The sequence below is a fragment of the Ceratosolen solmsi genome, unplaced genomic scaffold, assembly GCF_000503995.2.
Source record: "Ceratosolen solmsi marchali unplaced genomic scaffold, CerSol_1.0 scaffold6, whole genome shotgun sequence".
Classification (NCBI taxonomy): domain Eukaryota; kingdom Metazoa; phylum Arthropoda; class Insecta; order Hymenoptera; family Agaonidae; genus Ceratosolen; species Ceratosolen solmsi.
Window position 1 is genome coordinate 215702 of NW_011948414.1, and position 27538 is coordinate 243239.

At 29.2% G+C, this 27538-nt stretch overlaps 2 protein-coding genes across 3 annotated transcripts; both read left to right on the forward strand.

The window, feature by feature from the left end:
• The first annotated feature begins 696 nt into the window (after positions 1-696).
• LOC105367752 (Rap1 interacting factor 1) lies at positions 697-14167 on the forward strand. The gene is made up of 20 exons (XM_011506526.1): positions 697-1012; positions 2525-2731; positions 2881-3510; positions 3888-4470; positions 4643-4845; positions 4906-5046; positions 5223-5388; positions 5500-5710; positions 6056-6462; positions 6591-6818; positions 6954-7258; positions 7503-7726; positions 8001-8254; positions 8668-9148; positions 9388-9548; positions 9640-9796; positions 9984-10579; positions 10802-11520; positions 11892-12513; positions 13159-14167. The coding sequence occupies exons 1-20, from the start codon at positions 918-920 to the stop codon at positions 13756-13758; spliced, it is 6990 nt and encodes a 2329-aa protein (XP_011504828.1). The 5' UTR covers positions 697-917; the 3' UTR covers positions 13759-14167.
• A 2636-nt stretch (positions 14168-16803) lies between these two features.
• ZnT63C (solute carrier family 30 member 1) lies at positions 16804-26984 on the forward strand. Of its 2 annotated transcripts, XM_011506528.1 has the most exons (9): positions 16804-17077; positions 17349-17571; positions 20111-20296; positions 21074-21296; positions 22380-22653; positions 23067-23184; positions 23520-23735; positions 23909-24019; positions 25846-26984. In XM_011506528.1, the coding sequence occupies exons 3-9, from the start codon at positions 20120-20122 to the stop codon at positions 26047-26049; spliced, it is 1323 nt and encodes a 440-aa protein (XP_011504830.1). In that variant the 5' UTR covers positions 16804-17077; positions 17349-17571; positions 20111-20119; the 3' UTR covers positions 26050-26984. The 2 variants fall into 2 exon arrangements, with proteins under 2 accessions (XP_011504830.1, XP_011504829.1); XM_011506527.1 differs by lacking the exon at positions 16804-17077 and having other exon boundaries at positions 17227-17571.
• Positions 26985-27538: the final 554 nt, after the last annotated feature.

The window sequence follows — 27538 nt, forward strand, 5'->3', positions numbered from 1 at the left end:
AAAAAGGGCTTTTTAACATACTTATTAACGTGTGAATTATAAATAAACGCGCCTGAATTTATGAAATTTTTTTAACATGACAGGAATATGCTGCATGCTGGGCTCAAGTTCTTCGTATCTTCGTATCTTTGTGCCTTTGACATTTCATTTTGTGTAAATATAAATATCAATAATGTGATTAATTGCGAAAGCATACAATACGTCACGCAGGTAATAATGAGAAAATAATTGGCGAGTTACCATAGGTCGGCTATAAAAAATCATGGTACCGTTTGGTAATTTTTAAGCTCAATAATTTCCATCAGTCAAAATCGGTCTTTGATCATTGTACCATTGAACTAATAAATTGGCTCCTAAAGCTAACCAATAGTAAGCCCAAAGTACATTATTTCTGAAACTCATTTTATTATTCAAAAAGTCTGCCGCGATTCGCTAAAGAAAATTGAGACGGACGTGAGCGAAGCGAATATTTTATAAAATAACTATCGATAAACTTGAGTGCGGAGTTATTGATTAAGAATATAGAATGTTTAAACGTCGGTACATTTAACCCAATAAAATCAGCAGCATGCGAATAGAAACTGTCGCTATGTAAACGCGCCTACAGTCTCGTAAATATAGATTCTGCGCGAGAAATTCGCGGAAAGCAACGATTGCCCAGTCGAGTCTGGCTTCCTCGTTCCCGCGTATATTTTATACACCTCGTATCCCTACCCCCTCCACCGTCCAATTCGATCTTGCGATAAAAGTTAAAAAAAGAGGGAAGATTTTCATCCCTTCCCCTAAGCGAGTGAATACGCAGGTGCTGTATGCTACATTACTACTGCTTCTTTTGAGAACGCAAACTGGAGTAGTGCCACTGAAAAGCAGAAAATTTCCCGCGCGTTTAAGAATATCGGAGCCACGGGGACGTTGACATGGCGTCAGCGGCGAATTTCCAAAAAATGATAAAAATGCTTAAGGAAGAGAGCTCCTCGGATTCCAAGATTCAAGCCCTAACCTCTTTGCGAAGGTATGTGCTAAAAGACTCCTTTGTCCCTAAGATTTTTTTTTATTAAGCTTGTTGTGCGCAAGAAAATGCGAATGCGGATGGGCTTACGATTGCAGCACTCTTTCATCCTTCCTTCCTCCAACACTGCTATTTAAGTCTTACGAAATTCCTTAATTCTATCGCCCTGTTGTAAAACCATGCATTACAATTTCTAAGAGACAATAACATCATTTTTCGGCAGAAACAGTTCGGAGTTGATGTTAAACTTTTAATCATTTACAATACTACTATATATCACGCAATGCCTTTCACTGTTTTTCATCACTTTCTATCACCGATTGCCAATCGATTTTGCACTTTCGGAATAGTTATAGTAATGGATTATTAGCTTAACAAATTATGCATAAATACTTTTGTGTAAAATACATTCTAGGCGAAAGATCATACAATATTATGCTGCATTAATTATTAGTTAATTTACTCGCGAATTACTTACATTTCCATGAATATACCATACCTTGAATAGAATTTCTCTCTCTCTCTCTCTCTCTCTCTCTATATATATATATATATATATATATACACATATATATGCCTATGAATATATATGTGTGCATGCATATATGCATGCATAAATACACACATGCATACATGCATGCATATATATATATATATATATATATATATATATATTACATTGTAATAAATATAAAGTAATGTATGAATTTCTTTCGTTTTAATTATTATGTAATTATTATTTCATTGAGGAAATGAAATATTTAAAGATAAAATATAATAAATATTACTAGAACGTGATTTAAATTATTCAGTTGTTAAGTGTCATTGCCTAATGTAAAATTTATGGAGCAGTCATAGAAAATTTATATTTTAAATATAAATTATATATATATATATATCTTTTGTTTTTATGGTCTTAATAAAAGCCTTTGGTTCTTAAATTTTATGATTATGTACTTACAGATTTAATTGTTATTAATAAATACTAACGAATAATATTATGCTTATACAAAAAATTCTCTTTAATAATATTAATTTGCGATGAGAATGCTTTAATTCTTTGTTTTCTATTTATAATTAAAATTTATTCACTTTTCTTATTATTTAACTATCAGCCATCTGTATTGATCCGTATTGAAGAAAAGTTTTTTCTTTCTGAATTATTATCTATAAGCTTTATTGTATATTATGCACATTTCTATATTTTTTCCTACCATTTTAAAATTATCATCCTTTTTTTTTTTTTTAATAACAACTGTATAAATAGTAAGAAAATTCTACTAAATAAAATCAAATAATGATAAAACTTAACTTTATTTGTCTTGATAACATTTTTTTTTTTTTATTATGCTTACACTAGTCTTAGGTACAGTAAACTTATCTATAATAAAATTGATATCAAATTTAAAATGAATCCTAAACTTAAATAAGTTATAATAATTATTTGCAAAAGATAGTGCAAATCGCGTGATTATTTTTTAAAATTATTTATTTAAAAAATATTTAATTTTATAGAGCATGTTTGGAAGATCAAAAAATTATAAAGGCATTGAAGGATGAAGAATTTTGCGAGCTTTGCAATTCAGTTATTAATGCAAGTGTCAAAGAAGATGATAAATTATATATTGAGGCATGTCGTACTCTTGATATTGTTTTACCAGAAACAAAAAAGAGAAATTTTGACTTCTTCCAGTCAATTTTACAAATTAATCGAAAAAAAAGGTTTGTCATAATATTATTCATCACCACAATTCACTAGACTAACTTTTCAACACCTTTTCAAATACATTATTAATTTAATGCCATAATAATTATTATATTATATCTACATTAATTTAAATCTACAATATGTATGTTTTGATCATTTTTAGACTTAAGATACTTGTATCTTTAAGCATCTTAAAGGATGAAACAATGGCAATAATTGCCAATAAATTGTCAATAATAGAATTTTTAAATAATAGTATGAAATCAATTCAGCCAAAATCAATGACTTGGCTTTTGTCGGAAAATGCAGAAAATGTAACTGTACTGAAAAACGTGGAGAATAGAGTTTTGAATGAAAATGATGAATACGAAGAAAAAATTGTAGAAAAAACTCTACAGCTTCTTGGTAGATTATATAATTTGTCTGCATTAGGATTAAATATTCGACAATTTGATGCAATAGTAATGGATAAAATCATAGTCATGGGCTACCTAGGGCATCGCAAACAGAGAACTCAAGCTCTAATTGTCTTACAACAAGCCGTTAAAAATCAATTAGGCATAAGAGTGCGATCGGTTCATCGAGATATTTGGGAAAAATATAAGGCAACTCTTCAAAATATTTATTGCAAACGAATGACCCTGTTGGTCAATGCTTCTGATCAAGATTGGGCTACACAATGGGAAACAAGTATTACTTTCATTGGCACTGATCTTCATAGAGGTTCTGGCTTAGTAAATAGTCTCCTAAAGGTCGAAGAACTTGCTTTTAAGTCAGCCGATCCAAATCGAAGGTCAGTAGAATCTTCATAATTTAGCATAATTATTATAATAAATATTAATTTTTTAATAATTGTCCATATTTATAATTTAAATTTATAGTTAGATTTAAAATAATGTTAAGGTTCACATGTAATTAATATTAATTCGAATACAAACTAATTAAAACATATGTAATTATATATTTAATAAGTATGAATATTAAAATTATTATTTAAAATCTTATGCATTTTCCACTAATTTAATAACATACATTGAATATGCAATAAAAGTCAATTTAAGTCAATGAAAAATCTGTTATAAATAATATTCAATTTTAATTATTTTACTGTATAATAAGCGACAGGTAATAAAAAAATACAAATTTTTTTAAAACCACAATATATTTTAGGCAAGCTTTTCTGTCTTGGAAATTATTGATAGATAATTTTGCTTTGGATCAACGTGAACTAGCAACAAATCGTCGCATAAAACTACTATGTGTACCTTTAAATGCTAAAAATAGTAAAACAGAATTAATGGTACTTACGAAATTGGAAGTCTGGTGGCATTTAATTTTCAAAGTTTATCCCAGTATAGCTGAGTGCACCGATACAGTTTTGATTCCATTCTTAAATTTGTGCTTTGGTCCCTTTGGTGATAAACCACTTTTTATTCAAAAGACTGATAATAATGTTTCATTGGGTAAAAAATTTATGAAAACTCAAATTTTTGCTATCGATGCTTTTCAACAGCTAATTGTGTGCAAAGAGGATCAAATAAATATATCATTCTCTGTTATAAATGAGAAGCTACCCGATTCAGTAAATAATGCAGTTTTCGAGGCTATTTATAAAATTTTCATTCATTGTTTTGGTGAAATTGTACTTATTTTGGGATCGATACCAAACGAAGATATTAAAAATAAAGCAAATATTTGTCAAATTTTATGGAATAATTTAATTAAACGAATTGAGGAGTACGATAAAATGAAGGTAAATCTTAGACAATTACAACCGTATTTCTAAAATGATATTAAAATAAATTACATTGAAAAGCTAAAATAATATATGATTACGTATTTATGTATAAATAAATATATATATGTACGTATTTATTTTTATAAATGCTTCTAATAGCTTATATATTGGAATTTTTTTCTTTTAGACATCAATGTACAAAGAAGTTATGAATGTCATTATTGAATTGATAAAAAATCGTTATCACAAAGTAGTCTTTATAAGAGATTTCTTATTCTACATATTAAAGCAGTTCGACGTAATTTCTTGTAGTGTTCATTTTACCGAGAACATGTTAGAGGATCTCATACAAACATATTTGCAAGTGGATAACTTTTCGTATTTTATCAAGTACGTTTAAAAGTAAATCATTATAAATAATTTGGTATTATAAAGTATGAATTCTTTTAGTGATCATTATGGATATATCGAATCATTACTTTGGCAATTGATTAAACCAAGAAATTCAAATAGATATTATTTACAAACAATTGAATTAATGCAAGTAATATTACAGGTTTTAGAGGATGCAAAAAAAGTCAATTCGAATGCGTAAGTAAATCTTCTATATAATATATATTATTAATATATAGAATATAATAATTAATACATAGAATTACTATATAATATATAAAATTCCATAGACAAAAATTCATTAATTTTATTTAATTTGTTATTAAAAATTTCGTTTTTAATTTAACAATTAATCATGCTGAATTTGTTTTCAGAGTTGGAGTGTGTAGAATCTGGTGTATCCTTGCTAGAATTGCGAAGAAATATATAGAAGATTCTCAAAATATTAATGAAGGCACATTGATAGAACATAACTTTAAAACAATTGAAAGTATCATTACTTTTCCTTTCTCCAGTATATTTACCGAAGATTACGCTCAGGTAGGAATTTGTATTATTATATTATTAAATAAATTAATTATATATAAATTATATAATTAATAAGAATTATGTATTATATTTGATCTTTTTTTTTTTTATACTTATATATAGTTAACAACTATAGCTGAAATATGGAGAGAATTGTACAAGCAATTTGATTTTCAAGTTGAATTAATTGTATCTGTGAAACCTAATGAGATATTGGAAAAAATGTCAAATACAATTATAGCAATTTTAAAAAAAGAAAAAAGATCTTGCAATTTTGCAGTTAATTGTATAGATGGATTACTTAGCACTGTTAATTACGACAATTTACCTAATGGTAATTAAAATTTTTAAGTTTAAAAGTTTTTACAGAAGTTTATTTGCTACGTGTTAAAACCTCTTTCAATCTTTTGATCATCAATTTTGATACATGTTTTTACCTCATTTTAATTATATAATCAATAAAATTATTATTTGTTTTGTTTACGTCAAAATTGCAATAATATATAATAAAAAACAATAATATATTTAAAATAATGAAAATACAAATATTTTATATAGATACTAACTAATGCAATAGTGCGAGCGTTCTTATAATTTTTCAATAATGTAAAATAAAATATGTTAGTAATTAAATTTTAATACAATTAATATATATTTAAATTTAGATATATATTTTCAGATAAAATGATTCCAGCATTTGTTCAATTATTAAAGGAACTGACCTTACAATGTTTTCTGAATAAGAGTTTCGTTACAGAAAAAATTCTTAAGGCTTTGTCTGCCTTTCTTTTAAGAGTTTTCAGTCATAGTATAGAGAAAACCGGTGTCTACTTAAAGACTATCGAGCCTGTCGTAAAATACATGCTCGAAAATGTTGATGACAATAGCTTAGAACGTGAAATATCGACCATGTGGAGTACCATTGTCGGACTTTTTAAGAAATTACAAAAATCTCTAAATTTTGAACTACTCAGTTGTTATCGACAAACTATAGTTCTTGCCATGCTTCATCTTAATATGGACATATCCTCCATGGCCTTTTCCATTCTGGATATGAAAGACAGTGTCGATGATAAATCTAAGAAGGTATACTGTAATTATTAACTATGCTTTTATTTATGTATAATTATTTTTTCATTTTAAACAAAAAAATTATGTAAAAGTTATTGAAATATAAATTTATCTATTTTTTAATAACGTATAAATGTTTAAAGGTTTTGGAAGATATAATGAATGAACTTGAAGAGACGTCGGTTAAGAATAATTTTGACATAGTTGAAATACAAGAAAAGTCAAAAAAGGCGAAAAATACACGTGTTAAACAAGTTGGAAGTTTCTTGAATCGCAAATCAACGAGTCCATCTAGTACTGTATCCATTGTGCAGAATGGAAAAGAAAATGTACAGAAGATTAAAGTTGTTAATATTGAACCCGATTCACAGGTAATTTATCCACTGATTTACAAAAATTTTTACAATCATAATGTATATATATATGTACAAATATGGACAAAAATATTTAAATTTCATACATTTCAAATTTGAATTATCTTTATTAAAATATATTGTTTTATGCAGGATTTTGTTGTAATAAATACAAATATAAAATTAGATGTCGAACGCTTAACAGAGCATCAAAAAGAAATGCTTAAAAAACGAAGAGATGATATACCGGCAATGTATAATGAATTAACTGTTTCCAACTCGCAAGATTCGCAAGAGCTTCAACATTGGTTTGATGCAAAAACGGGACAATCACCTACACGATTGACAAACGAAACATTATCAAACAATAATGAAATAATGAAGATTGTACCGACTACCTTGCATGTGAAAAATGCTGGACAGGGCTTATCTGCTGAATTGCAAAAGACCATAAAAAAGTCAGTAGCATAAGTATAGAATACTTTGAATTGTTCACCCGTAAATAGTTTTCATACGATATTCATAAAATGTTTCGATGTTAAAACTAGAATTGCATAAAATTTAAAAAACAACTAAATTAGTTTAATTTATTATATTTAATTGTTTCATCGTGAATTATAAATTCACGAATAGAAATCGTTGTTACTTATTTGCCACGTTTACATATTATTATTTGAATTAATAGATTTATTTTATTTTTAGTTCTACTGCTACTTCATCAAAGGCACAACCAAAGAAACAATCGGCAGATAATGATGTTCCGCCAGTAGATAATAATTCGTGTAAAGACGAAACAATACCGGTTGTAGCAAAAACGTTGGATTTTGAATCGCGCGAAGAATTTCCTGTTTATGCAGAGCAAATTTCACCATCAATTATAGATAAAATACGACGTAAAAATGTAACAGAAGAGAGCAACCAAGCAGGTTGGAGATTTATATTAAAATATTATAAACTACATCCTATGAATGATCGAAAATTTCATTTCGCGAAATATAGTAATCAAACTATTGTTAAAGTTTATCTAAAAGTCAAATATATTGGTAAAAGGAATTAGTAGTAATTAGTAGAAGAAAGTAGGTTTGATTTGGTGTAATGATAAATATATTATTTATAATTTGCTTCTTTTCAATGGTACAATCAATTTATTAAAATGATTCCACAACACTCCCGCATATATTTATTACATAATTTTAACTGTCTTTTTAGATGTTGATCATAATAAGATTCATAATAAGGATAAGATCATACGCCCGACACGGCGATCATTACAGCCTCAGCATATCACTCTCAGAAAGTTCAATAGCACCGAACAATTAAATAAACGAGGCAAAAAACGCCGAAACTCTGAGAGTAATTCCGAGGGTACGCTTTGCATTGAGCGAGAAAAGCGTCCACGACGCCCAGATACACTTGATGGACTATCAAATATTAAAATTAGTGAGGATAATAAGGTAAAGGTACATGCAATAGTATAGTTATTCAAATCATTGAATATTGAATTTGAATATATTTTCCATATCTTATACAAATTATCTTAAACTTTCCAAGTCTTTTTGAGGATACCTTTTAAGCTTCCTTCTTCTAATGTCTGTTTTTTTGTTTTGTTTTGTTTAATATAATCAGAGTCCAATTTTTAAACATTGTAAATATAATTAATATTATAAAATTTCTATTTTTCGTACATTCATAATAAAATATTAGTTTATTTTTTATAAAAAGAACGAGTGCTAGAATTCCCGAGCTTAAGTAAACTTTATTACTTTTTCATACCTTCAATCGAACAAGTGTAGTTAAACTAAAGTTCAAATAAAAATGTGCCTAGTTGAAAAAAGTGATTAATTTATAAAATTTATAAAATATATAGGAGCCTAGTGGGAAAAAAATTTCGAAACGCCAAAAGAATGAGATGTCACGTTTGAAGATTGATATGAGATTCGAGGCTTTACCAAGCCGGCGTAGTATTATCAAAACGAACGATGCTCCAACTAATGATAAGAAGACTGTCCATTTAAAGGATGAAAAGGTAAAAGATGATAAAACGGAAACGAATAACCAACAAAATCTTATCACGAAAAAACATCAAAAGCGTTCTGTAAATGCCAATATAGTAAAAGTCAATGATGACGAAGCTACTAATCAGAAAAAGGTAACAACGACACCATTAGAAAATATGGATACAAACAACAAATTGGTTCGCAAAATAATGCTTGGAAAGACGGAACCAATTGTTTCGTTTTTAAAAAAAAATAATGTACTGGATGATACGCAGGAGACTATCGATATTAAGGATACTTCAACCCTGATAACTTGTTCCCAACAAATTAACGATACAACTGACGATAGTGGTGAGGATCATATTTTATCATATTTTCACACCTTATACATGCATAGTTTTCATTTTATAAAAGCAAATAAAGTTAATTTACCGACGCTTTTTCATTAATTTTTTTAATTAAATTTCTTCTTGAAAGTCTTATATAACGTGCTTCGAATTGTTAATTAATATTTTATTTTGATTATCATTTATCATTGAAGATGTACATAATTATTTAATATTTTTAACCATTTATTCCATTATTTTAAGATATCCCAATTTCAAATGTTGAAACTGATGAGTCCTTAATGACAGATTTGAAATCTTCTCAAGATTCAGATATTATAGAAAGTTCTCAAGAGCCGAGTTTGAATTCAAAAATGGATAAAGTCGAGTGTTTTATAAAAATTAAAAAAGTTGAATTGGCACAGGTAAAAGTAAATTTATTTTGATTATTTGAATAAATAAATAATTATGTGAATGATTTATCATTAATTGACTTTGTTTTAATTGTATTTTCAGTCGGAAATGAATTCGGACGAAGAATTAGAAAAAGAGACGAAAATTATTCAAGAAACACCAGCTGATCTTAATGAAACGTCAGTCATACCGGCAACACTTGATCCTGAAAAAGTTATCTATGTACAAGTAGAAGTGAAGAAAGGTGAAAATAATCCCGGTAAGAATATATTATCCTATCTCGTTTTATTAGCAAAATATTAGCAAAACATTAAATAATATAATACTTATGGAACTACCAAATCAATTCGCAAGAGTTATATGCAAATAATTATAGCGTTTATAAAATGCTTGAAAATTCAATACGCGATTATTAAAGAAAATTAAATTATTGTTTATTTAAATAGCCAAACCACCAATGCCGGCAATCCACGCCTCATCTCCAAAGAGCTCGAATTCTCGTATATTCAGGTCGAAGGGCTTTCCGCTTCAAGGCCGAGCCGCGCAGATGCTTGGCCTCGTAACGAAACAATCTATTGCTGAAAAATTGGCCGCGGATCCTTGTAAGATGGAGACAGCATTGAGTGACGAGGTAACGATAATACCTGTGCCCAAGAGAGATAAGATTCAAAAGGAATGCGAGAGAGTCTCGAGTCCGAGTACTGGTGGTCATCGGCAAGAAAAAATGTTCAGCAATATGAATAGCAGCTTGAGACAGGAGACGTGCTCTTCGCCATCCATGACAATGTTTTGTAATTTGAGAAACGATGGTGAGCGCATATGCATGAGGATGGATAAGCAAGATTACGATCGAGATGCCGCGGAGAAAGAGAAGGAAACTTCACAAAATGGTGCTAGTGGCGATGAATCGCCAAATAGTAAGTCCAAAAGAGAATTGCCACTCCTCGAGTGGTCCAACGCTAATCCGCCTTCCTTAACTGCTTCCCCGAGCGCCAGTATTTTAAAGAGGATGCCGGAGATTAGCATTGAAACACCTAGTCGGGTAAGATTCGTATTTTTATTCTTTTCTCTTGATTTATCTATGCGCGTTTTCATTAACTTTATATTGAAAACAACCGGTACCGCTTAGTTTAGATAGTGCAGTATATAGTAGAGTAAGGCGGAGCTTTTATTTTCATATTATATTTATTGAGATAATTACGTATTATTATATGTACGATGCTCAGTTTCTTACAGTTTATTATTTATTTATTGTCTTTTTCAGAAAAAGAGGGTTAGCTTTGCCGATCCCCCGGTGTCTCGAGAAATGGGATATGAGATCATGACAGAGTCTTCGTCGCCGCCAAAACTCGAAAAGCTCCCTTCGTCTCGAAGCCCCATCTCCCGAAAGGAATCCAGAAAGCATGCGAAACTGAGGCTCGTTCAAATTACAGATCCGGAAAAACTTGAAAAGGAAAATGAGATTATCCAGCTGAGTAGTGCGGAGGAGAAGTCGAGTAATATTGAAATTAACGATGAGATTTGTAACGATAGTGATAACGCTGCTTCCACCGATCATAAAATTAACTTGGAAACGGTTTTATGCGAGATATCATTGGACGAATCGAAGGTCGCTGAGATTGACACCAACGTTCCTAATAATTTACCCGACGTCGATATATTCATCGATAATAATAATATGCCAGCGAATGACGAAAATATCGACGCCATAAAAACATCCACGCAAAACGATCAGAATAACTCTTCCATTAAGCTCGAATCCATTAATTTATCTAATATCCTTCATAAGTCTGATAATCACCAAAGCTCTTTAGAAGACACCGTCGACGTTGAAAATATCTCTTCCAGTCTCGATTCAACGCCTAATTTGTCAGATAAGCCCGCGGGTAGCTCCTCGCAGCAAAGCGGAGAACAAGGCGATACCCTACCTGTCACTGATTCAATATTCTCAAACCTGCCGCTTACTCAAGAAACACAAAACAGGTATAATATATAATAGAATACAGTGTGATGTCAATTAAAATCTTTATTTAATTTGCAAATTAATAAGCTTTCTGTACTTTTACTATACTTTTACGATTAGCCTAAACGATTGCCAAACAATATTTAACATATATACACTAATTGAGACGTTTAATTGCGTAAATTAAATTGCTTCGATAATTATTTCGACGTATTGTGAATATTGCGCAATAATATATATATATATATATATATATATATATATATATATATATATATAGCCGATACGTCTAAAGAAATTGCGTTTGCTTCAATTTATTAAATACAAAGAGTCAGCCTTTCATAATTTAAATAAACATTCACATTTAAAGATGGATAATATTTCTCCACAGTGTTGCGCAACTAAACGAGCCAGAGAGTTTAGACTCCACACTGCCGGTTTACCCTTCGCTAATATCCTGCGCCGAGGCCGTAGAGAACATTAGCGCTGAACTAGTCGATCCCTTGTTTACGAGCCATCTAGCGAAACACTTATCCATCAGGTCGATTCGATCTGTAGGCGACTTGGCTCAGCTAACCGAGCGTGACATAAACAGGTTACCAATTAGAAGCCCGAAAATACCATCGGTAAAGAAGGCGCTATCGAGGTATCAGGAACGGCTACTCGAGAAGACACCGGAAAAAAGGACGACGAACGTAGTGTCGTCGAGTACGCCTTTGGGAAACAAGCGCAGGGATAGGATTCGAAATGACAATGTGTCGCTCGAGGATCTCATGAAGAGTAGCGGAAACAATAGCGATTTGGGCTCAATCAATGTGTCGGCTGTGTACGATTGTAAAAGGGCAGTGAAGAGGCTATCGATAGATTCCTCTATGCAAACCAGCCCAGCAAAGAGAATCAAGACAAACGACGAGGAAGCCTGTGCGGAGATGATGGATCAGTGCGACGAAGCTTTTCTCTTTCAGGCATTCATCAAGCGATTTGATGCCGAAAGAATCCTAAAGGGATACAAAGTAAGTAGATAACGAAAATAAAGTACATCCAACGATCATCGATTTTGTTGATAAAAAAAGTAAATGCTCCTGTTAATAATTTTAATTTAAAAAACTGACGAATAATTGATAAATAATTTCTTTACAAATACGATATGAGCTAATAATTATTCAAGTATAAAGAAGCTTGTCAAAATTAAATAAAATCTGTATAAGCTAATGATGCAACAAATATTTTTATTTATTACAATATCCAGTATCTTAACTGCTAAGCATCAATGGTATATATAATACATTTATTATTCACACGATAATGCAATTGATTAATATAAATAATACTATGATTACTACTAGAATCTTACATACATTCAAAAGTGTATTGGCGTATTGTTAAATGACAATTAAATAATTAAATAAATTAATTAAACAATTAAATAAAAAACATCGAAAAAACGACAAATTAAATAACAATCGTATTGTTAAATAATGATATAAATCAATCGATTATTAATGTCATGTATGTTAAAATTAAGAGAGAAAAAATTTAAAGCCAAATCATATACGTTGTTAATTTATCGATTTTCGTTTTTATCAAATTTTTATCGAATTAATTTATATATATATATATATATATATATATATATTGTTTTGTTTTTTGTTTTTAAGGAAAAAATGATCTATAAATCAGAAAAAGAATTGAAGAAAGATACTTTGAATATGCTGGGATTGAGTATAGAGGATGATAGCGAAGACAGCTTTAAAATGTCAACGAGAAACGTAGGTCTACAAAAAGTCTTGCAGCAATTACCAAAAATATTTGACGCCGAAGATGAATTTTTTGATACGCTGCTGAAAACTTATAAGAAAAAGCTTAAAGCCACGGATGTGCTGGACGTTTTAAAACCAAGTGATATAAAAGATGCAGTTACGAGTAAATTCAATTTAACAGAATTATTAAATATGCTGATCAAAAGGCTTTCACTAGAAAAGGACAATAACGAGCCGTTTCCTGACACAAGTGATGTTGCAGTTTTATTAGACAGAGTTTCGATTAAATCGATCCTCGATCAAGTGAGAACGAATAAGGAATTAAAGTCTTCGGAAACTTTATTGAATATCGTCCTGAAGAATATTACGGAAACATTAACAGGGAACACAAAAGAAGCACTTTTTAAAACTCTAACTAAAAATCTCGACGTCTGCGAATTGGCTGACATGTACAACGAAGCTATAAAATTTAAAGTGCGTAAAATGCAAGAAAAATGAAGATATTGTTAATTAAAAATTGTAGATTATAATAATTGGAAACTTGTTACTAACAAGTTATAATTTGGGGCATGCTTTCTTTTTTCTTGTTTTTGTAAGATCGTATAAAGACTGATCATGCCATGTACGTTAGAATTTAAGTAGTTGCCTTTGCATTCGTTTTTATTATAGTTATAATATCAATTAATATTTTACATTTATCATTATAAAAATACGCTCGTTGACAACCCAACTTTATTGGTTAATAGTTCTGTGTTTTAATTTAAGCAATTAGGGACGTGTAAATATTTTTATGGTGAAATCCTATAAGCTGTAAAATGAAGTGTATCAATAACTGTAGGAAGTGACTTTAAAAATCACTTTTAAATTGACTTTTAGGTGCATTAAAATGGAAAGATTGACCGAAGAAGTTGCAGTTACTGTTTAAATATTGTAAAAATTGAATAATCATTCAATAGAATTATTATGAAAGAAATTCAATTTTACATCCATTGTATGTAAATTAACAGTCTAAGATTAAAGGTAATAAAAGAAAAAGTATAGATTCGAAACATACTTTAAAAAAAAACTTTAGTTTAAATTTAAAATTTTAATATTTATTTTGACTATAAGAACCAGTATTTGATAGCACTGTAATTTCTTTAATCGTTATGTTTATATTTTTTACTTTGTAATTCAACCTATCCATAATAAAAAATATTTGGTAATTGTATGTAAAATTTTAATTTTATTATGCTTTTTTTTTTTTTTTTTTTTTTTTTTTTTTTGGTAAAAAAATTTTCAAAATCATTATTTCGTTGTATTAAACGATAACATATAATAAATCCATGCATTATTAAATCGGAAGAAGATGTTAATAATTAATTAACTGTAAGTCATAGTTTTTATAGTTTTTCTTTGTATGTCCTTATAAAGCTTATTACCATTTACGCGTCTTGTACGCTCTTGTTAATTTTAAAGGCTTTATAAATCTATAATAATTTAAAATAACAAATATCATTTACATTATTAAATTTAATTTTAAAAAAAAATATAAAAAAAAAAAAATAATAAAAAAAACCACTAAAAATAGGAAAAACTATTTTCAATTTCTGTAATTAAATGTTAGTTTTAATTTTTATTTTAAATACTATTTAAAATTAGTTACAGAAAATATTAATATATTATATACATTTTTCATGTAAACATTGATTTATTTTTAATATCACAAGATAACAAAATGTAAGTTATCGAATTGTTTTCGTCTTCAATTTGAAGAAGATACGAACAGTATTTTCATTATCTTCGTATGCCACAACTATTGGTCCAATTTTAATATCCAAATAATTTACTACTTATAAAAGAATCTTGTCAATTGGATCATTACGAGACTACAAAAGAAGATTAAACTTCAGTCATCGAAATGATTTACTAAAGACTCACTAGCTGTTTATTCTTTTTTTCTTTTTCTTTTTTCTTTAAGGATAATTCGTTGAGCAATTCGTGTAATATTGTTTTACTTCAAATAAAACCAAACTTCATTCAGCATAAACTGTAAGTGATATTAGTATCTTCGTAAATTTTTCTCATCTAATTGTTTCATAACAGCGATTTGCAGATAACTGTAAATAGCTGTTCTGATTTCATATAGTTTCAGAATATTCATTCGAATACGATTATTATCAAAAAATTATTATTTTTCAAATGATTAAATGTTTAAGCATAAAGGCTAATTTGGATAATTAAATAATTGGAGCATAATTTTTGATAATATTTTAATATAATCTAATATAATATAAAATATATATATAAAATATAATCTAATTTCTAGATAATATACATTGATCGTCCGTAGAACAATATATTATATGCAATAAGACGTTTAGACAGTATTTTCATTTGTTTAAATTGTTCATCATTTTTTGCGTGGTGCACTTGTATTTACGCGACCATTCTTTATCTCAAACAAATTTAATGACCGTTTGTTTCTGATTTGAATTCTATCGAGCTGCATAGTGCCTATTTACCTTTGTATTTCATTTCGATTTTATGATGAAACGTACAGTTACGAAAGTTTTCAGAAGGCCAAGAAAGATATTTTAACGCGACATTTAACGTTATTTGAAAGTACATTTACGAGATTCGGAAATATTTAAAATAAATACATAAATATTAGGAAAAAAACGAAAAAAAAAAAAAACTAACTACGAGCTCAAAACTCAAATCACACCTTTAAAAAATTGTAATTATCTAGTTTCTTTATAATATCGACAATTTTCTTCTTCTTCTTCTTCTTATTATTATTATTATTATTATTATTATTGTTATTATTATTGTTATTATTGTTATTGTTATTATGCTCAATCATCATTATTATTCTTTATTAACATACTTATGGTCAATGTTTGCTTATTCTTAATATTTTGTGATTGAAAGTTTCTTAATTCTCATCTCATTTGCACGATGAGATTTATATAAAAATGCTTCTACTAGACAATCATAGCTCATTAATAATTTAAGTAGATTATAGCCATCTTTACACCTACTATATGTCCACAGATGCGTATGTGCAACAGTTACGATTACCTCATTACGAAGCCTGTCTAATTAGTACTTTTTGTAATCTATCAAAAACAATTTAATTGGCCTTTTTCGCGTGTAAAATAAAAAGAAATATGGTTTTTCTCTTCTTCTTTTTTTTTTCTCTTTTTTTCTTTTTCTTTTTTTTTCTTTTTTCTTCTTTCAAGCAATACATTTATCGTCCTTTGAGTTTTATACATATTCTTATAAAATGTAAGAGCTTGTCAATCGAACTAGAAACTGTACTAATGTCCGGTAATTTTAATTACATAAATACAAAAATCATATTTTCTTCAACGACAAATAACGCTATAAAATTTATAAAAACGATTGAATTTTTGACAGGCTACCAACAATATTATAAATAAAGGAAGGAAGTTTCGGTAGTTAGGCTGTGTGGCTAACGGTAAGTAAAAATACAATAGGGCTGTCGGTACGTTACATTTTCATTGTTACGACATTTAAAAATCGGTAAATATTAAAAGAAAAAGTGAAGAAAAAAGAGTGGGAGACCGTCAAGTTACGTGACGTTAGGTGCTTACGTATTATCCAGTATAATAGCGGTAAGCCGTGCGAGCGTCACTTTACCCCCTCTCTTTCCCACGAGTGTACTCAGCCAGCAATTACTCACTGACTTAGGGCTTCCACAGTTTTTTCTTGAGCCAACTTGGCTCGCCGTCGTCGGCTGTTGGCTCGCTGAGTTAACGACCGAGAAGCACTCGAAATCCAAGTCCCATTTTTTCCACTCGGACAGACTACGGTGTATTTTCGGTCTCAACCATTTCTCTCTCTCTCTGTCTCTCTCTCTCTCTCTCTCTCTCTCTCTCTCTCTCTCTCTCTCTCTCTCTATCTTATTATCAATCTTTTACACATACACTCTTTTCTCTCTCTCTCTCTCTCTCTCTCTCTCGCTCACTCTCGCTCATTCTCGTGCGCGCTCTTTCGTTTACTCTCGCACACACGGTGTGTATCATTGAACTTCAACTCGCACTTTTTCATACTCGAAAATCATCGTCTATTGTGATTTTCAGGAGGTTAGCAGTAAACTTACAATACATAACATTGAAAAGTGTAGTGCGCTCTCCATTCACTTACTAACATGCTTATAAACATTTTTCCCGGTGCTTTTCTCGACATTTTTATTTGATACATATCATTTGACGTCGTTTATCGCCCAGTGGTACGCGTCACGAAGTTAGAAGAGGAAAACGGCCCGAGAGTTTTCTCTCGTGTACGGAAGACCCTTCGGGAGAGGTGAGTTGTTGCATATTCAATTTCTTTTCTCTCGCTTTTGTTGAAGATCTACGGCAGTCTAAGCGAGAAAAGTATGTCGAAAGTTAAGCTATTTTCAAAAGGACAAAAAGAAGCGAGGATTCATTCGTTTTTTGTTCATGCGCGCGCGCGCGCGCGCGCTCGCACGCAACATAACCTATTTTTAAACATTCGAGAATAATATTTTTCCTCGTTCTGGATGATTCACCTTTTTTTCTTACATATTTTATCGTTTGTTCGTTAAAGTGCACATGATGTAGCCTAGGCGAGCACATCATTTCACAGTCAAGTGCTCCGAAATAATCGGCATCACTCGATTTTCTTTTTCATTTTTTATTCCTTTTTAGGCCGATCTTGTCTGCGACGGTTTTTTTAATCCAGTATTCGTGCAAAAGAGAAGTTACTGATCGACAGATTTCCATTCAATTATTAAAGTGCTTTAATTCGCGGGCGTTGTATACAATGGGAGCAGTCGAAAGTGTCAACAAACTAATCTAGGACACGTTGAAAACTAATCTTGATGATAATTAGGTCTGTTCTTGGATTCGCGTTCCATGTAAAAGAACTAGTTCTCACATTACTAAAAATTATAATTATCATTCACATCTTAATTTCCGTAAATACATTTTAAAGAAGAATTGTTGGTTGAGTTAATTTAATCGATTAATGTTTATTAATTTTTCAAAGTACATTTAATGCTTTACATTATGAAAGATTTACATTATCAATGATTGTAATTTTTTATAAATCAATATTACGATAATTGATATATAATAATTGACATATAATTTAAATACACTAACTTTAAAAGATAAATATTTTTATGCTCAAATTAAATATTAAAGTTCTGTAGTAATTGAAATGCTTCAAATACCTTTTATTTGTCACAATATTTTACCATTTATTAAGATTGCATTTAAGAGTAAATATTTATAAAAGTCTCTATTTATTTGTAAAATTAATTTGTACATGTAGTTTGTCCGATTGTTATTTCATTTCTCAATAATAATTAATTTTTTCACATATTCTGTTACTATAGCACATAAATATTTTTAATATTTCACTTTAATGCTCGCAACAATATCAATATCTTTTGTATATATTAGAAACATTTATTAATTTTCTTATTTTATATGTTTATGATATTTTATACGAAAGTATCGAATGGACATATTGATATTGATAATAAAAAACTTTTAATCCTCGCAAACTTTTATGTGTTAAAATACATATAAAAAAGAATCGTTAGTAGTACGCATTAAATATTATGAATATTTATATAAAATCTTTTTATTACTTTTGTCGAATATATTTTTATTTTAGCTTTTAAATAATTAAAAAATATTAAAAAAGAAGTTTAATGTAATTACAGGACATACAAGTTTTGTAATGTATTCTTTGTATTTTGTAATAAATTCTCATTAAAATTTTTTAAATAATTAATAATTATATTTACAGTTGTATAATGCTTGAAGGTTTTTTATCTATCATAAACCATTGAATAAAATGAAATAAATCATATAATTTAAAGGATATTAATTATTATGTACAAAATTGATATATGTAATCTATATACTTGATAATTAAGAAGTTTTATAAATAATAACGATCTGAACATTTAAATATAATTAATCAAATAAAATATTATGCACATTATTCTTATAAGCTTTACACTGATAATATAACGGACTATAATTTTTAAATTGATACATGAGGTAGCAACTAATGCTAGCTGTAGAAAGAGGTATGACAAAGACAAATTAGCAATACAGTTTACTGGTTTAATTATTTAAGTCGATATCTCATGCGAAATTAGGACTTAAAACTAGTGCAGAAGCTTAGATTAATGATTGTTATGCCAAAGTGTAAATTTCTTATATTTGTTTATGATAAATATTAGAGTATAATATCTATGACTTATCAATAATACATTTGCTCGACTTATGATAATAATTGAGTTTGATGAAGCCTCTAAAGTGATTTTTAAAAACTAATTTTAAAAAATTAACTACTCGGGGATCCCGAAATTTATTATCTTAAGTTTGATTTAGCAACGACCGAACAATAAGATGTGCTTTAAATATATGAAAAGTATTTCCATTTAACGAAAAATAAATGAGAATTTATTAAAATTTAAAGTTAGGTTTATCGAAATTGTTTTTTTTTTTTTTTTTTTTTTTTTTTTAAAATTTTTTAAAAATAGTTCACTTGTACAGAATAATATTTATTCTTAGTAATAAATAAATGAACGTTAAAATTTTATTTACTAAATAGCCTATGATAGAAGTATTTGAATAAAAACCTTTAATATTTATGAATTTTCTAATTATTAAACCAATTTTTATTTAGAACTTTATTTGCTTATCTAATGAGAGATATGATGCTGAGATAAATTAGAGGTTGATGATGCGTATAATGTCGCCAACCCTTTTAAGTTCTTATCATATAATTAATGTCTTATTGTCTCAATAATTTATTAAGAGTTTCTTAATGTCCCAATTCTTTTAATTTTATTTTCTAGATAATTAATATGGGGCGCTTTGCAGGAAAAAAATGTCGTCTTTTAACAATGTTGTGGTTGACAGCATTTTTCTTCTTAGTGGAAATAATCGTTGGATATGTTACAAATTCTATGGCTTTAATAGCAGACAGTTTTCATATGTTGTCTGATGTAGCTGCGTTAGTAGTAGCATTTCTTTCCGTAAAAGTAAGTGTACAAATGAAATAATTTCAAACAAAAAATTTTTTTATAATTACAATCCTTTTTCTTTAAATTCAACTATTTATATCGTTATTATTATTATAAACAAAATTGTTACTGTAAAATTATTTGATTAATTTTGAAGTTTTTAATATTGCACTTATTAATCTTTTATAATAAAATTGAAACTTTAATCAACTCATAACAGAATTGAAAATTTATGAAAGAAGGAAGTGAAAAGAAAGAACAAATATAGTTAGTTTAACTGTACTCGATGGAAGAAAAAAAAATCATCAATCCTTCGTGCATTATCGAATATATTTTCTTTACATTTTCTTGTAATGATTCAATAATTATTCAAGCGATATCAGCTATTTAATCTACAATATAATCAAGGATTTTCCTCCTATTACCCAATAAATTTTATTCGTACATTTTTTTTTTTTTTTTTTTTTTTTTTTTTTTTAAAATTTTAAATATTTTTTTTTTTTTTTTTTTTTTTTTTTTTTTTTAATACTTCATAAATAATATTTTATGTTTGCTTTATATTTATATACGTATGTAATATTTTTTAAAAGAGATGCCTAGAAATGGCTAACAATAACGACACGACAAATGAACAAAGAAATTATCTTTAACACGAAGTTTTTATCATCAATAATTGTTTTTTTTTTTTTTAAATTGTATTTTTGAATAATTGTAGTATCCCCTTGAAAAATGATTTTTAAATTAAATTTGCAATACTTTGTTGATTGACTTTTTTTAAATTTATTATATTATCAGATGTCTCCAAAGAAATGGTCAAAAAATACGTTTGGTTGGGCCAGAGCCGAAGTATTGGGAGCTTTAGTCAATGCAGTTTTCCTAGTTGCGCTGTGCTTTAGTATTACCGTTGAAGCCTGCAAAAGGTTCATCGAAGTTGAAAAAATTCACGAGGCCAAATTTCTCGTCGTAGTCGGTGCATTGGGTCTTTTAGTTAATCTGATAGGATTATGCTTATTCCATGGTAAGTACTCAAATATATCAGCCGTTTTCTTTTATTGAACACTTCGCACTAATATAATACAAAGAATCAATAGAAATGAAAAAAAACAAAAAAAAAACAAAAAAACAAAAGAAAATGTTGCCGCTTTTTATTTTAAATAACAATTTGTATTTGAATTCGGTTTAACGAACATTTTTCATTGTGAAGTCAAGCAATTAGTTCGTATTCGCAATGAAAACGCAAAAATAACTTTCATATTAAGTTGCTTATTAACGTTAATGTGTATTGCATAGGTCACGCAGGAGGAATATTAAGTCCATTCTTAACTAAGGTGAAACGTTTACGCCAGTCTTCTACACTTCCTACTCCTATTCCTACCTTAGAAGCCTCGAACGATTCTTTTCCTTCTACATCCAGTCTAGGTTAGCCGCATGGTTGATAAGCACGACACGTTTGTCAAAGTTTCAGTGAAATTAAGTAGTTATTTGCTAATATATGTTATAAAATAAAGCAATAAAAAAAAAAATGTATCTATTAAAGATACATAAAATAACAAATTTGAAATTGAAAAGAGAAATACTTTTCATTATAATTTTGCGATCTCGCGTACGTAATGGATTTTTATTTGAACTCATCGGTTGAAAGAAAACAAAACAAAACAAAAACAAGAACAAAAAAAACATTTCACTCGTGAGACACGCTTTGAATTCTATTTTACAAACGATTTTTTCTCTCAGACACAATGGTTGCCTTATTTATTTAAAATGACGATTATTCAAAAATGCTTCGTACTTACGTGCTGAAAATCTTAAGAATCGTACGATCGACAAATATATTCGAATAAAAATCCATTTATCTTTCAAATCAATATAACACATCGGATAATACCAAAGATAGTCTAAATCAATAATGAAAAGACATAAATAGAGAAAATTCATGCTTTTACAAATAGTAAAAAACTTTTACGAACTTATCAATTAGTCGGCTACCGAGAAATTAATTCCTCGATGCGCGGGTACATTTCGAAAATTTAAGTCCGATAGGGAGAGGCGATGCTCTGTGTGCTTTAACGGCAAATAAAACTCCGTCGGCTTACCTTTACAGAACACGGCCACGGTCACGGGCATTCGCACGGGATATCTCGCAGCCATAATCGGCTAAGCACACTCGTCGGCACCGATGACAACGAGAACGACGAGACTTACAGGCCGCCATCGCCGATGAAGCGTCCCGGTGGCCATTCCCACGGCCACAGCCACGGCGACGCCAGCCAGATGAATATGCGCGGCGTCTTCCTCCACGTGCTCTCGGACGCCCTCGGCTCCGTCATTGTCATCGTGTCCGCGCTCATCGTCTGGCTCACCAACTGGGACTACAAGTGATGACTTTAATAATATTACGCGCCCCGCTATTCCCATGATCGCGAGTAACAGTCGCGTTCGAGTTCTTTCAGTCGTGTTCCTTGTTCTTTATTCACATTCTCTACATACGATCATCTTCTTTTTTTTTTTCATTCTAATAAACCAAATGCCCCGCGTTATTAGCTATTATCGACATTTTACTACAAATGGATTACAATCGTCTTACAATCTTTCAAGTTATTATGTATTCCGATCTTCTACTAGGAGCTTAAATCGCTAGTTATCTTTAATGTTATTATGATCGGTCGTCCCATAATAATACACGTTTTTATTACCAAAAAATTATAATTGCACTGTCGGAATTAACTCTTGGAAATCCCAGATTAAAGTATGTTACAGATTTAATAGTAATTTAACTTATTATCAATAGATACTACATTGACCCCGCATTGTCTTTGCTGCTTGTAATGCTTATATTGAAGTCGGTCTGGCCTCTGCTCCGAGAGTCGGCCTTGATTTTATTACAAACGGTCCCTACGCACATCAAGGTAAGTCCCATCGACATTCACAACTCACAATTATTACTCGAATTATGAACATTTTTCAAGTTTTATTGCATATAATCATGCATGCGCACGAGCTTTCACATTGTGATTACTTCACAGAATTATGATGAAAAGGCGACGAAATGTGCAAGTGTCGCTAATTATTAATTCAAAATCATTTACAATGACATGTTTGATAAATGATATTTCTATGTTAATGTGGGCGGTATTTTTTCGTTTTGCGCTGTACCATTTGCGAACTACGAGCATATTAATTTTACGTTTGAACTTGAAAGCCCATTTAGCAATTTCGAAAATCCTGCACTTTTATTCCTCAGGTCGATGCGATTCAGCAGAGGTTACTAGAAAATGTCGATGGTGTGCTAGCTGTTCACGAATTTCATGTTTGGCAATTAGCAGGTGATCGGATTATAGCCTCGGCACACATACGCTGTCGTAATTTATCCGAATACATGAAAATTGCTGAGCAAGTTAAAGAATTCTTCCATAACGAAGGCATCCACTCCACGACCATTCAGCCGGAATTCATAGATGTAAGCTTAAGAATTTATTTATTTCCGTTTTTTAAATTAGCACATGAACACTTAATAAAAAAACACCGGCTACTTAAATTCATCAAAATCAAATTTATTAAACAATATCATTTTCTATATCGAGGTATTTAATATTTGTATCATTCAAAATTTTATTTTTATTTTTTTTTCAGTATCAATCTAACAGTGAAATTAAAGAAACTCCTACCGAAGACTGTGTACTTGACTGTCCAAAAACCGACAAACCTTGTAATCAAGCTACGTGTTGTGGCCCCTCTAAACAGGTAATATTTTTTATTTAGTTTTCAGCTTTTTACAAGCTCTTAAAAACATTTTATCTAATAAAATCTAAAAAACTTGGGATATATTTTTCTAATAAATACGCCAATATTATCTTTACTAAGAGTAAGTTTACTTCATATGTACCTTATATGCTAATAAAGACATTCAATGTTTCACATCAAATCAATTATAATTATACCCTACATTGTAAATACAGTTGGTTTTTTTTTTTTAATTTTTTTTTTTTACAATATATTACATATATTTTTTAAGGATTAGATTTAAGGTATTGATAAGTCTATTCGGTTTCTTTATCCTATAGTACCAATCTAGAAGAAATGGGAATTTAATTTCAACATTAAACAATTGTTTAAGCTTTGGTCGTTGTTTAAAATGTATCAAGTTTGAAACTAATACTGTGATGGGTATGAAGTTCTTAATTATAAAAAAAGAGAAATAAAATACAAATAAAGAAGTAAATTTACTTTGAGATAAATAGCTTAAGCTTGTAAAACAGATAATTTTTATCTTTTGATCTTTGTAATGAAATTAACTTAAATTAATGAAGAAATGTTAAATTTACTGAAATTAAATTTACTTAAATTTTAACGAAATTAATATTTTCGTTTCAAATTACATTGAATTAATAATATGCTTAATTTTGACAAATTGAATTGCTGCATACTTCTAAGAAATATATGAATTGCTTTTGATGCAGTTGGAATTTAATGCATTTTAAAGAAAAAGAAAATTGAAGCTTTTTGTGATATATAAAACAAGTATCTCTGTTCGAAATTTATTAAATTTGTCAGTTTAACGTACATTTATGGTCAGTATGGATTAACCTTATTTGAATAAATTTTATCTTTCTTTTTTAAAAATTTTATTCAAATGCGTAATTTGACAATTATATTTAGTTCAGTAGACATTAAAAAAGTTATTATTAATAATATATCATTGATTAAATTTTGTTATTGTAGAACTTGTCATAATATGAAAAGTTTCTAATGATTTTCATATTATTTTTCTACTCTAAATATTTCTGATTACTTTAGAAAATTAGTTTAGAAATTGTTACACGTATTTCTTATCTATTACAAAATATTTTTCTTAAATAACAAACATGGCTAATTTTAATAACTTAACAAATTCATAATAAATAAAATAACTTTCAACTAATGTTTAAATAATTAGTAAAAAAATATATCTATTTTAGTTAGAGTAAAATAAAGATTACTTTTCAAATATTCATTAGAAGAGTTCAAAAACAAGTATACAATAATACTATTATTTTAAGTATATAAAACAAATGTTTAAATATTTTAAATTGAAATATATCGTTGCTTTCGTTCTTAAAATTTTATTTCCTTACGCATGCTTATATAAATCAAATTATTCAATACTTATTCTATTGCTTATCTTTATTATTATAATATTAATTAATAACTATACGAAAGTACATTTGTCCATAAAATAATGATAATCATAAATGACTTGCAACATACAAATAATAAGGCATAGAACGATTAACAATATTGATATGTCGGGCCAAAGAATAGAGGTAATATACATCTAAATTATTGTTTTTAACGCAGACAATAGTTATCGAATGCTGTGTCTATTGTAGAAAATATATATAAAAGCAATGGAAATTGGTAAAAATTGAATTTAGCCACTAGGATAAATGGAAACGACGGCGGGAAAGTTGTTAAGTTAAATTAATTTGTTTCCTCAGTTGTCTATCGGTCCAACTGAACTTAATATGTCGATCTTAAAACTAATCTCCATTCTTCTACTGTGCTTTATTTTTTGGAAACGCTAACCCAAGGGTCGAGAAACACCATCACCGGGCGAGACGCCGTATTTGTGTCGACAGCGTAACAGCCTTGCGCGATCGACAAACTCGATTACTGGCGGCGCGGTCGAGCACCAGGAGTTGAATGAGATGGAACGTGGCCATCTGCTGTCACCACCCTCGCTGCCCAATGCCGTACAGCTGCCCCATTCCCATCTCATCTCGCCGACGACTTAACACGCCGCTAACCACGTGTACGTTGTTGATATGTGTGAGTGTTGATGTACCGCGCGGAAAAGGGAGTCGGACAACTGGTATCTGACTTTCTTTTTTTCTGTCTTTCCTTGGACGTTCATTCTATACCCTTACTTTTTTTCGGTTATTTGGCGAGAGAGAGAGAGAGAGAGAGAGAGAGAGAGAGAGAGACGGATAGACAGACAGACAGAGTAGTTGTAGCCTGGTTGGCAGATCTTTGAATTGGGCATGTCGAAGAATTCTAGGCTTAATGTTACTTGAGTTTCGATTCAGAATTACGACTTAATTCGGATTTAAGTAACTTGAGTTACGCGAGTCTTCGTTGGGAAATTTTATTTAAATCGAAGTTTTATTCCTGCATTATAGATTCTTCTTTCATGCACATACGCTATGAGTTCTCGCAAGTTTGCAGCATTCGTAAGTTACATATTAATTCTTTCTGTTAGACTTTATTCAACTCAGACTTATTAATATCAACTGAGAGTTGGAAACAAATTTTATGCAAAATCACCTGCTCAAATTTAAATTAATTTACTTAAGCTGGATGGAAATTCTCTTGACTTTAATTTCTATAACCATTTGAGCAAATTTAACATAAATTTATGTAATTTTAACGTACCATTTGCTTTCACGACCTTATTTATTCTTTATACTTATATAGAATTGAAACTCTGACATGATATTTTTGAAAATAATTCTTATATCTTTGTGTTTGTAAAAGTATAGATAGACGTCAAAACTTGACTTTAGATAGTTAATTTTTATTTATTTTAAAATGTTTTTTGAACTTTCTAATACATGAACTACATTGAATCTGTCGAGGGATGTGCAATAAACTTCTCTTTTTATAAAAATTGCTAATATTTAAATGAAATCTGAATATCATTGCACTTTGTATGATCGTGATTTATCATTGTATAAAGTTTCATTTTAACATATAGAAAATTGATATTGGAATGAAATTTCTAAAAGAGATATTCCAATATTATTTATTAATAGATAATAATTTTTGTTTGAAAACTTCCACAGTGATATATTATATCTATGCAGAGGACAATAGTATTTAAGTTTTACACAAGTTTATATATTTTTTAATTAGAGACATTTATTGATGTCAAATAGGTATGAGAAGAAAGACCATGAAAGTTGGTATTTTAGGTATCTTCATTGCTAAAATGTTAAGACGCAGTCATGGGCTTATTTACGAAAATAGATAATAATTGGAGACGCAAAGAAATTTACAGTATGCATTTAAATAATTGTCCATGACTGGTTAGATATAATTTATATATATATATATATGCGGTTAATGTGTTACAGGTCAAAATTATAGTTGAAATTATGAAATATGACTCTAAAATAATAAACTAATATTTAAATAATAAATTATTAAAATGTTATGTTGGATATTCAGAGTTATTTGCTAACCAGACTTAACAACCACGAAAAGCAAAGCTATCGATACTTTGGT